This window comes from Nematolebias whitei, chromosome 14 (assembly GCF_014905685.2).
Source record: "Nematolebias whitei isolate Nwh7 chromosome 14, NemWhi1, whole genome shotgun sequence".
Taxonomy (NCBI): Eukaryota; Metazoa; Chordata; class Actinopteri; order Cyprinodontiformes; family Rivulidae; genus Nematolebias; species Nematolebias whitei.
This window is the reverse complement of record NC_056511.1, coordinates 36,698,452-36,710,735: the sequence shown is the minus strand read 5'-3', so window position 1 is coordinate 36,710,735 and position 12,284 is coordinate 36,698,452. Positions and strand designations below refer to the sequence as shown.

At 40.4% G+C, this 12,284-nt stretch overlaps 2 protein-coding genes across 2 annotated transcripts in view; both read right to left on the bottom strand.

The window, feature by feature from the left end:
* rraga (Ras-related GTP binding A) overlaps positions 1-4,062 on the bottom strand; it is a 10,100-nt gene extending 6,038 nt beyond the window's left edge. Inside the window, exons 1-2 of the mRNA XM_037687509.1 lie at positions 3,918-4,062; positions 3,542-3,623 (exon numbers count right to left, since the gene is read on the bottom strand). Coding sequence (XP_037543437.1) covers positions 3,542-3,568 — 27 coding nt within the window. The 5' untranslated portion in view covers positions 3,569-3,623; positions 3,918-4,062. The remainder of the gene's footprint in view (positions 1-3,541; positions 3,624-3,917) is intronic.
* A 1,644-nt stretch (positions 4,063-5,706) lies between these two features.
* On the bottom strand, positions 5,707-8,954 carry chmp1b (chromatin modifying protein 1B). Its single transcript, XM_037687508.1, has 8 exons — positions 8,802-8,954; positions 7,568-7,665; positions 7,348-7,494; positions 7,210-7,278; positions 7,036-7,143; positions 6,911-6,954; positions 6,001-6,073; positions 5,707-5,876 (listed from the first exon to the last, which is right to left on the bottom strand). The coding sequence occupies exons 1-8, from the start codon at positions 8,815-8,817 to the stop codon at positions 5,832-5,834; spliced, it is 600 nt and encodes a 199-aa protein (XP_037543436.1). The 5' UTR covers positions 8,818-8,954; the 3' UTR covers positions 5,707-5,831.
* Between the last annotated feature and the right edge of the window lie 3,330 nt (positions 8,955-12,284).

Below are 12,284 nucleotides of genomic sequence, written 5' to 3'. Positions count from 1 at the left end.
ACAAGCAACCAGCTACAAGCAACCAGCTACAAGCAACCAGCTACAAGCAACAAGCTATAAGCAACAAGCAATAACCTACAAGCTACAAGCAACAAGCTACAATCAACAAGCTACAAGCTACAACCTACAAGCTACAAGCAACAAGCAATAACCTACAAGCTACAATCAACAAGCTACAAGCAACAAGCTTCAAGCAACAAGCTTCAAGCAACAAGCTACAAGCAACAAGCTACAAGCAACAAGCTTCAAGCAACAAGCTACAAGCTTCAAGCAACAAGCAATAACCTACAAGCTACACGCAACAAGCTACAATCAACAAGCAACAAGCAATAACCTACAAGCTACAATCAACAAGCTACAAGCAACAAGCTACAAGCTTCAAGCAATAACCTACAAGCTACAATCAACAAGCAACAAGCTTCAAGCAACAAGCTACAAGCTTCAAGCAACAAGCAATAACCTACAAGCTACACGCAACAAGCTACAATCAATAAGCAACAAGCAATAACCTACAAGCTACAATCAACAAGCTTCAAGCAACAAGCTACAATCAACAAGCTACAAGCAACAAGCTTCAAGCAACAAGCTACAAGCTTCAAGCAACAAGCAATAACCTACAAGCTACACGCAACAAGCTACAATCAACAAGCAACAAGCAATAACCTACAAGCTACAATCAACAAGCTACAAGCAACAAGCTACAAGCTTCAAGCAATAACCTACAAGCTACAATCAACAAGCTACAAGCAACAAGCTACAAGCTTCAAGCAACAAGCAATAACCTACAAGCTACAAGCAACAAGCTACAATCAACAAGCAACAAGCTATAACCTACAAGCTACAAGCAACAAGCTACAATCAACAAGCTACAAGCAATAACCTACAAGCTACAACCAACAAGCTACAACCAACAAGCTACAAGCAACAAGCAATAACCTACAAGCTACAAGCAACAAGCTATAAGCAACAAGCTACAAGCTTCAAGCAACAAGCAATAACCTACAAGCTACAAGCAACAAGCTATAAGCAACAAGCTACAAGCAACAAGCTACAATCAACAAGCAACAAGCTACAATCAACAAGCTACAAGCAACATAGGACGCTCCGGTAACCTCATGCTGAGCCATCACCCCGTCCCCCCAGATTAAAAACTGTCGGTGCACTCCCCTACCCCTTATCGACAAAAATCACGGAACATATCAGCGCTCAGCCATGGCAAGTAAACTAGGGAAAACACTGATCAGATTTTATGTTTTTTACTGTTTTTATTTCTTTGGTTTTATGTCATGATTATATTTTACAATGCGTGAGCCGTGTTGACAGCACTTTGGTCTGCTGAGGTGTGGAAGGTGCTTTACAAATAAAGTTGGATTGGTAAAAAGTTGCTTTGGATTGAAATTACTGACTGAAACTTTCAAGTGTCTGATTCTAATTAATTAAACAAAAAGTGTCTGTTTGAATGAGTTTTAGTCACTGAGTTTCAACGTAAGTGAAGCGGCCTGGTGACAAACTTTGTCTTGATACAACAGATATTTGAACAACACGTAGCTAAAATCACAAACTGATGTTTGGTTGGAAGAAATTCTTAACAAATGTGTAAAAATGTAATCCAGCAGAAAGTGATAGAGAATAGACTTAACACCAGAAAGAAGATGGACAAAATAACAAAAATGATTTGACAAAAACATTTTAACCTTGATCGACTGACCTGATGCATGTTCAATAATCCAGGTAGAAAACCCTAACGAGGTTAAGTCAGGTCCTCTGGACGGATTCTTTGTTGAAATGTTTCTTATTTTTTCCAAAAGACTTCTTCAATCTGAGGAGCTGCAACAAACTCAGTCTTATAAGCAGCCCCTTCTCATGGTGGATCAACCAGTTTGCTGGTGACAGCCAGAACTAGCTATTCACATGTAAAAGGAAGGCCATCAGCCTAACAATTGATCGTTAGTGCCCAGAAAGCTCCTTGCTATTTACAGGGGGCTGAGTGATACTAGCAATAACAGCATTATGTGAGAGGGACAGTTGAACAATGAGGCCTCTGCCCCTGTTGATGAGAGAGGAGTAAAGGAAGCCATTTTTGTAAACAGAAACCATCCATCATTAAACAGGCAGGGGGCTCCATGTTCAACTCTCTCCTGCTTATAATGCTGTTATTGCTAGTATCACTCAGCTCTCTGTGAATAGCAAGCAGCCATCAGGGCTCTAACATTAACATCTAACAGGGCTCAGGCTGATGGTCCTCCTTTAACACATGAACAGCTAGTTCTGGCTGTCAGCAGCAAACTGGTTGATCCACTACAAGAAGGTGCTGCTTATAGGACTGAGTTTGTTGCAGCTCCTCAGTCTTTTGGATAAAAGACGAAATGTTTCAACAGAGAAGAATCCGTCCAGAGGACCTGACTTAATCTTGTTAGATCTGAATGACTGACCTCCACACTCAAACATAACCTACTATCCATCCATTATCTTTACCCATGTAATCCTGTTTGAGGCGTGGGGATCACTGGTGTAGTGCCCATATCCATTCACTGTGTGAGCGGTGGGGGGGGGGGGGGGGGGGACACACCCTGGACAGGTCTCCAGTCCATCACAGGGACACAACCATTCACTCTCTCACTCACACTTGGGGACAATTTAGTTACCAATCAGCCTAACATGCATGTTTTTGGTCTGTGGGAGGAAACCGGAGTACCCGGAGAAAACCCATATATGCAGGGAGAGAACATGCAAACTGGGATTCGATCCAGCAACCTTCATGCTGAGAGGCAGCAGCTCTACCAACTGAGCCACCATGATGCCCCATAACCTACTAATTCAATTAAATCAGGAATGTTAAATAATGTTTTAGACGTTTTTAATAACCTTGTTTAATTTCTATCAATCTGTCAAATGAATGTTAAACTGAAACTAGAACATTTTGAAGTGCAGTGCATCTTCTGATCATCAAGTTTGCTTCGATTTTGATGTCTAAACTGTAAAAGAAGCGTAAAGAGAACCAGGATTATAGGAAGAGCTGCTTTCAGTGGCTCAACCTGGTCTCCATGGTAACCAAACACCTGTTTCTGCCACTCCTGGGTGCCCAGGTAAGAAAAGGCAGACAGAAACGCAGAGTGAGAAGGAAGCCTAAAACAACTGTGACTGTGCAAGAACCGTAAAATAAATCAATGAGATTTCAGACACTTAAAGTCCAACTTTCAGTGATTAGTTTCAACAAAGAATGACGTTTTGACTGTGAAGGATGCCTGAGCTACTGCTCCAAAGAGAACAGGGCTTTCTCATCTTCCCATTGACCTCCATTCTTTTTTGTGCTGCAGATTGTGTCTAACTTGTACAACCTATCACTACCAAAAGTTATGTGCCACTATTCCCTAACAAGCAGCATGCTTCAATATGAAACATTTGTTTTAAAACTAACGTCGAACAGACAAAAACTATTTTTCACGGTAGTAATTTTAGATCAGCATAGATGGAATAATAAGAAAAAAAGCTGTTTTTACAAGTGCAGCGATCCAGCTGTAAATATAAATACATTTGATACCTTCTTCTTCATTGCTGTGCTTGACATGCCCCTCAGGAGACAGAAGCGTTTCTCTGAGCTGCAGGTCGGATGACCAGTTCTCCTGAGAAAACAAACAGTCCAAAAAAACAAAACAACTCGCTGTTATCTGAGCTCCACTGGAGTTAAAACAGTTCAACTCATAAACCACCAACAAATCACACACACATAACCATTTACAAACTGTTAGGCTCAAAACAAGACACAAACCGAACACTGATGTCGCTAAAAAAAAACTAGTTTTCCTGCTCCGAGTGAACACTTCAACTATGCTAGCTGCGCTAAAAAAAAATTAGCCTACCTAAACTAAGCGGCTGCGCAGGTCGAGGGAAAGTTAAATATTCAAATTTCAACTCACCCCAAAGGGCAGAACGGTTACTTCTGTTCGGGCTGTTCAGGCAGCAGTTTTTATTTGTTTCGGAGTATTCAGCTGTACACATTACTTGGTTAAAGCAGATCGTGGAGTAAAGATCAGCTGCTTCCTGTTTACGACAAAGTCACATGATGGGCACGAGGGATAAAAACCCCGAGTTTTGTCTTACAGGCAGTGCTAGCCCGGTTACGACATAGGCGTATTATAGATAATTATTACAATATATTTTATGTTAAAATATTGAAATTTAGATTTATTAGCGATATTGCTAATAGGGGGCACTTGTTCGAATGAAAAATTGTAAAATTATTGTTTAGATTATTTTAGTACATTTTAACAGCTAAATCCTGAAAATATTAAGAAATATCCATGTATCAGGATATTAAGAAATATGTTCAACACAAGAAGAGTAACCGCGTCATCTTTATTTTTGAGACAGTTCACAGTGATTTATGGTGTTAAAGTAGCTAAATAAAATAATAATAAAATAAATCTGTATGCATTTTTTATGATTGTCGCTGTTGTCCATTGTTGTCATCACTCTTTGTTGAAATCAGGTCTCTCTTGTAAATGAGTCCTCGAGGCTCAATGGGATTAAACTGTCTAAATAAAGGTTGAATGAATGCTCAGAAGAAAAAGTTTATTTTGAAATGCGGAACCGGAAACGCTTCTAAACGCGCTTAAAAAATTAGCCGTAAAGTATTTTGTTAGTATAAAAATATAATTTTTTTTATATTAGCTCACATGTTCACAATAGAACTACTTCCACACTAAAGACAAGATAGAATAATTTTAATCTGTAAAACTTTAAAAGCATTTTCTACAGATTACGATGAAGTCTTTCAAAATAAGACTACTTTTGACAGAAACTGTGGAATCAGTTTATGTTAAATAAATCAGGAGTATTGATTCAACTTTGTCTCTAATCAGTTTTCATATGACTCTTAAATATTTAAAACTTTGTGCTTTGATCACAGAACAGAATCTGTCCAGCACCAGCAGGAATTTGAGACACACTGATCCAGACAAAGAGTTCATTCATGAAACTTCACTGAACTGTTTTTGGACTTTATTCTGTTAAAACTTTTTTTTTTGCGACACAATTCTGCATTTGGTTAGTCTGGAGGAACAAGCCGGACAAACAAAGCGCATGACAACACGAAGTTTCCTCTCACTCATGTGTTAACGACTTGGACTACTTACTAAAAGCAGATTGTTTTAAACAGGAAAAGGAAATGTAGGCATTACAAAACTTTATTGTTTTCTCTCGTTCAGTTTTTAAACTGTACCCTTCACAAATGAGGAGCTAAAATAACAAGAAAAAAAGGCGACCAGAGAAACAAAAAAAAAAAAGAATCTGCTTAAGATACTGATCAAAAATAAAATGGATTTAATGAACTCAAACAGTCTGTTTCCCAACAAAGACAAAAGGTTTCAACAGTCCAAGAAGAGAAAATGCATATTCTGTCTGCAATCATGCACTTATGTGTGTGTGTGTGTAATAACAAAAACAAACAATAAGTACAAAAACTGAGATGAAACATGAAACAGACCAATAAATAGGTTAATAATTTCTATAATTTGTAATAATTGGTGTTTTAAAGTGTTTTCATCAATCCTTTTTCAATTTGTTGATTTATTTTTTTGATATTACAGAAATATTAAGTGTTATTTCTAAAAATGTTATTAAATTTTCTTTACATAAATGGGGTCTTAGACCCAACAGGACTGGAGAAGAAGACACATTTTAATCAGTTCAACCAGTTCCTCCTCAACAAGCACAAAGGATGTAAAAAGCAGGAAAGAAGACATGATGTCAATAAAAGGGGGTTGTATTCAGGTAGTGTGCAGGTTTCTGTAGAACTCTGTGATCTGGTGCCGGTCCACCGCAGTCGGTCTTTACATCTGATCTCTGAGTTTGGCGAGCCTTTGAGACAATTCATCCTTCGAGCAAGAGAAGAGACGAAGACGGACGTCAGCGAGGAAGACGAGAGGAAAATCAAGCTTGGTTCAGATTTGATGCGTCACGTTTGCTTTCTTACAAAAAGATGTTTAAAAGCATGAATACCTGCTCTGCAGAAGCCACGCTGGTACCAACTGATCCCGTCTGTCCTTGAGGGAGCTCCATGTTCAGGTCCAGCCTGAGCAAAAAAGGACAAAAACATTTAAAAATGTCCTTTTGATTCTTAGAAAGCTGCACAAAACACATTCACCGAACATACGAGTCCAAAACTTTTATTTTAAAACTTTCAATGTGACGACCTTTTTACGTGTCCGGTTACAAATACGAATATTTTTCATACATAAGGCGCATTAAGCGAAACAAAACAGTCAGATAAGTCAAACTTTATTCAACTCATTCACATTAACCACTAAAATCAATTTGAGTTCAGTGAGCACAACCAGAATTAATACATAAGGCGCACCGGATTATAAGGCTCACTGTCGATTTTTGAGAAAACTAAAGGATTTTAAGTGCAACTTATAGTCTGAAAAATATGATATTTACTGCAGATTTTCAGAAAATGTCACGATTTCTTCTTTTTCTTTAACTAATGCCATTAGATTAAATTAAAAGGAGAGGCAGTGGCAGGAAACGTCACTTTAGGAGGAAAAAAAAAAAGTGTTTTCTGAATAAAATGGTGTTTTTAATCACACAGTTCCTTAATAAAAATCTGTGTTAATAATTTAGAGCAAAATAAAACCCAGTCTTAGGGATGGTCTAACTTTTGACTGACTAGTTACCCACAGAGTAATAAAGCTCCATGCAGGTGGAGCAACTTGTCCTTTTCAACTTAAAAGAACAAGTTTGAGTATTTATTTGACAGAAAACCAGATCTTTTTCCTTCAGATAGTAGAATTTTTAAAAAGAACATTGAAACACTAATGTTATTCCATGTTCTGTTTGATTTTTAAAACCTACAAACCACATTTAAGCCTTTTCCATGCAGCGTAGAAGAGACAAAAATAATAATTACCCTGCTTCGTCGGCCATTTCGTGCATCAACGAATCCACTTGGTTCTGAAACAAACATCACACGTTAAATTTAAAGTTTATTGTTTAAAGGAACTGAAGCAGGGGGAGTGCAGAGGAGGAGCTCACCTGCGGTGTGGTGAGGGTTGTTGTGCTGCTCATCGTGTCCTCCATCTGGGCCGTCTGAACATCCAGGGTTTCAAACTGGTGCTCGAACTTGTCCATGAGAGCTGAGATCTAAAACAAGTGCGATAGTCGTGTTTTTATTAAAAATGTGCAAATATTTGATAAGAGGGGCTGTACCTTCTCGAGGTTCATGCTCTTCAGAGTGGCGTCCATGCCTTTCACCACTCCAGCCATAGATTTTGTGACCTGGGAGGAGCAGAACGTCAGCAGAACGCTCTCAAATAAAACCGCTTCAGTCGTCAAGCTTCAAGGCACCTGGTTCATGGTGACGGCCGTCTGGACTCTGGCTGCCACCGCGTCCACGCGAGCGCTCATCCTCAGGAAGTTCACAGACTGGTTCTTCTGTCTGATGGCGTTCTCCGCGTGGATCCGCGCCACTTCCATGTTCCCCTTCTGGATGGCCTGGAGACGACAGAACGCGTCATTAAACTCCTCGGCGTTAAAGCTCGGGGTGCCGAGCGGGGAGACAACCTACCTTTTTGACTTTTGCCTTCTCGGTTTTTTCCTCTTTGTCACATTTCTTTGCATTTCTTTGGAGCTCTTTGGCAGCGAACTTTAGGTTGAAGAGATGTTCTGAGGTTTGAGGTTAAAGACAGACGAGCCCCAACAAACAGGCAGTAAACATCTTTCTTATGTTGTTGTTGTTTATCCAAGCATACGAGGAAACAAGATGCTACCTTGGTAAATGCAGGATTAGGAAACAAAAATATTGGTTCCTTTTTTAATTAAATAATATTAATCACCGACTGCAATAACTTTTGATGAAAATGACTTGAAAAATGGTTTTAAATTATTTGTTTAGAACCAACAAAGTTCAGCAACTGTATCCGATCTGTAGGTAGTATATCACGTTGATTTGTTTTTATTTTTGATTATTTGCTTTATGCATGACACAATTAAATTTATTACAAATGTGTAAATGAGCGAACGTCAACTTTCTGCGCTGAATGGCTGCAGAAAATATAAAATGGCAACTAAAAATATCCAAATTACTGTTGACACTAGTTTGTCCAGTGACAAGTTGATTTCACATAAAAAAAGTAACTTCTTGTTCACTAAATATGATTTTATTTATTTAAAAATGTAACCATATACAATTAAACTGGGTCAAACATCAACTTTTTGTTTTGTTTTTAACTAACAAAGTGATTTTAATATTGGATCAGTGATTTTCAAGTTTTTAATTCACATAAAATTATACTGGTTAATATTAAAACTAACAGGGTTTGCATGAATGTGGTACTTAAAACTTTTATTAGGAGATAAATACAAGTTATACAACATGTATTTTTAAGTTTCCTAATAATTTGAATAATGATTATGTTCTGTTCCCAGTGGTGCAGATTAAATCTGATTTTTCCCACAGTCAGGTGTAACGTGAACACGTCATGTTTGACTAATATAAGTGAACACCCGGCTCTAAATAAAGTGTCGTTTGTTGTTGTTTCCAAATATTAGCTTCCGAGGCCTTAAGCGCAGCTTTGTTGAAGTTTAACAACGCCCGAACCGAGTCGGTACCATTCAGAGGATAAACTAAACAACTTTAAAAGTCTCTGGTTTGAACCCGAAGCATCTGCAGCGTTTCTGGTACCTGTCACACGTAAATCTCACCATCATGACGAAGCTACCGTTGTGTTCGCTCCTTTTAGCTCCTGAAACTGTACACCCACCGTCATTTTCTCTCTCTTTAGCCCGTTTTTTAAGGATACTTTCCATGGCCGGCATCTTCAAGAAGCTCCTCGGACACACAACAATCAGGCACGAACAAAAAAACCTAAAAAAGACTCGTCAAATACAGTAAAAGTTGCCAGTGAAAGTTCAACTCTTCTGGTTTCGGTCCTCGTCTTTTTCCGCACTTCCGGGTGTCTGATCAAAATATCAATGACGTCATCGTCACGTGTGAGGCAGGCCGTCATGGCATATATTCAAACCACACATTTCTCCCTTTTCGCCATGAATAATGGCACACTTCGTGGAAATAACACTCCTCTGGGGCAGAATTTGATTTGAAGTTCTTTATGGAACATTGGGACGCCATGTCATCCAGAGAGAGGACAAGGATAGCCCAAGTTGTTATCAACGCTCCGTTCAGAAGCCTGCATCACTGATGGTATGGGGTTGCATGAGCGCTTGTGGCATGGGCAGCTTGCATGTCTGGAAAGGCACCATTAATGCAGAGAACTATGTTCAGGTTCTAGAACAACTTATGCTCCCATCTAGACGTCATCTCTTTCAGGGAGGACCGTGCATTTTTCAACACGATAATGCCAGACCACATTCTGCAGCAATCACAACATCATGGCTACGTAGGAGAAGGATCCGGGTACTGAAATGGCCAGCCTGCAGTCCAGATCTTTCACCTATAGAGAACATTTGGCGCATCATAAAGAGGAAGGTGCGACAAAGAAGGCCCAAGACGATTGAACAGTTAGAGGCCTGTATTAGACATGAATGGGAGAGCATTCCTATTTCTAAACTTGAGAAACTGGTCTCCTCTGTCCCCAGACGTCTGTTGAGTGTTGTAAGAAGAAGGGGGGATGCCACACAGTGGTAAAAATGGACTTGTCCCAACTTTTTGGGATTTGTTGATGCCATGAAATTTGGAAACAACAGATTTTTCCCTTAAAATGATACATTCTCTCTGTTTAAACCTTTGATCTGTGATTTGTGTTCTATTCTGAATAAAATATTAGATGTTGGCACCTCCACATCATTGCATTCAGTTTTTATTCACAATTTGTTTATTGTCCCAACTTTTTTAGAATCCGTTTTGCAGTTGAAAAGAGACTGGTCAGCAATACATCCCCGAGCGACTTTTTTTTCTCTCGTGCTCGAGGCTGTGCTTCTGATACGGCTCAATCCTTAACAGAAACACTTATATTTGGATGATTCCTAGAATGAATCAATAAGAAGAATAGCTGCAGATGACCGTATGGAGCTGTTATGGTTAAAGACAGGGATTTATAGCTTTTTAGAATAGGCAGTGATGGAAATGTGTTTTTATAAGTTGAGGGACAAACAAGAACCTTGAAGGTATAGGGAAATATAATATCATAAGATTCAACTTGTCTGCTGGCCTCCTTAGATAGAGAACTTTACTAATTGGCTTTTAGGTATGTGAATGTTTCTGTAAATTGCCCTGAGACAACTTTGTTGTTATTTGGCGCTATATAAATAAACTGAATTGAAATGAATAAATGCCATGTATATTTGTTGCATGAATGATGTTGGAGTGTGAGTGAGTGTCTGCTGTATGAATGATAGTGTGTGTTTGTTAATGTATAACTAATATCATCATCCTCCATCATCATCCCTGTCCCCAAGAAGCCACGTGTCACAGGACCAAATGACTACAGACCTGTAGCTCTCACGTCTGTAGTCATGAAAACCTTTGAACGCTTGGTTTCATCTCACCTCAAGTCCATCACCAACCCCCTCCTGGACCCCCTGCAGTTTGCCTACAGGGCCAACAGGTCTGTAGATGATGCAATAAACCTGGCTCTTCACTTCATCCTGCAGCACCTGGACTCCCCAGGAACCTACGCCAGGATCCTGTTCGTGGACTTCAGCTCCGCATTTAACACCATCCTCCCTGCTCTGCTCCAAGACAAGCTCTCCCTGCTCCATGTACCTGACTCCACCTGCAGGTGGATCACAGACTTCCTGACAGACCGGAGTCAGTGCGTGCGGCTGGGGAGAGCTGTCTCGGACACTCGGACTATAAGCACAGGATCTCCACAGGGCTGTGTGCTTTCCCCTCTGCTTTTCTCCCTGTACACCAACTGCTGCACCTCCAGCCATGACTCTGTGAAACTTAAGTTTGCAGATGACACCACCCTCATCGGGCTCATCTCGGACGGTGATGAGTCTGCATACAGGAGGGAGGTGGACCGGCTGGTGACCTGGTGCAGCAGCAACAACCTGGAACTCAATGCCCGGAAGACAGTGGAGATGATTGTGGATTTCAGGAAAGCCACAGCCCCTCTGCCCCCCCTCACCTGTAATGATACCCCCATCACCACTGCAAACTCTTATCGGTTCCTCGGCACCACCATCACCCAGGACCTCAAGTGGGAGCCGACCATCAGCTCCCTCATCAAGAAGGCCCAGCAGAGACTGTACTTCCTGCGACAGCTGAAGAAGGCCAAGCTGCAGGCCAAGCTGATGGTGCAGTTCTACACAGCCATCATGGAGTCCATCCTCAGCTCCTCCATCACGGTGTGGTACGCCGGGGCCACTGCCAGGGACAGACTGAGACTGCAGCGCGTTGTGCGCTCAGCTGAGAAGGTGATCGGCTGCAGCCTTCCATCCCTCCACGACCTGTACGTCTCCAGGACTGTGAGGCGAGCAGGTCGGATCACAGCTGACCCTGCTCACCCTGCACACGGACTGTTTGAACCACTCCCCTCAGGCAGGAGGCTTCGGTCCATTCGGACCAGAACCTCCCGCCATAAGAACAGTTTCTTCCCCTCTGCTGTTGGACACCTGAACACTCATAATGCTACCTCATAATTTCGGCTTTGGTCACATTACATCTGTATTATAACTGAATACTCCATCTGTACTGTTTTCCAAGCTTTTTTATTGTTTCTATTGTATGGGTGTACATATGGTTATGTTGTGTTTTTAATTTTACTTTATTTGTGGGTGTACACAGGTCTTATGTCTTATGTAATGTTCTCATTTTTACTTAATTTTTACTTTATTACTATTCGCACCTTCTGTCGAAGCAAATTCCTAGTTTGTGTACCTCATTCATTGACATGGCAATAATAAACTGATTCTGATTCTGATATGGGTTACTTTACAGATGTATAAGACTGAAAACTAATAACTTTAGCAGCCATTTAGTACAAGGTCACTTAATGACAGGAAATGTACACAGATTTATAAAACCAAAGGCGGAAGAAAAAAATCATCACATCAGGCATATAATTGGTAAGTGACCTTTTTATATTAACATAAATTTATTTAAATAACTTTTCAAGACAAACAGGTACAGTTCAAACTGGCAGCTCAGACAGAAAACAGAAATCTCTGCACTCAAGTTGATAAAAAAAAGGGGGAATCCCTCTGCCTATAATATTGCTCCCCAATATTGGGTGTGCTATGGGGTCTCCAGTTTCTCCTATTGTTGCCAACCTGTGTTAGGCCTGTGCCGGTTGTGTGTACTCACCCTGCAATTGCTGAGT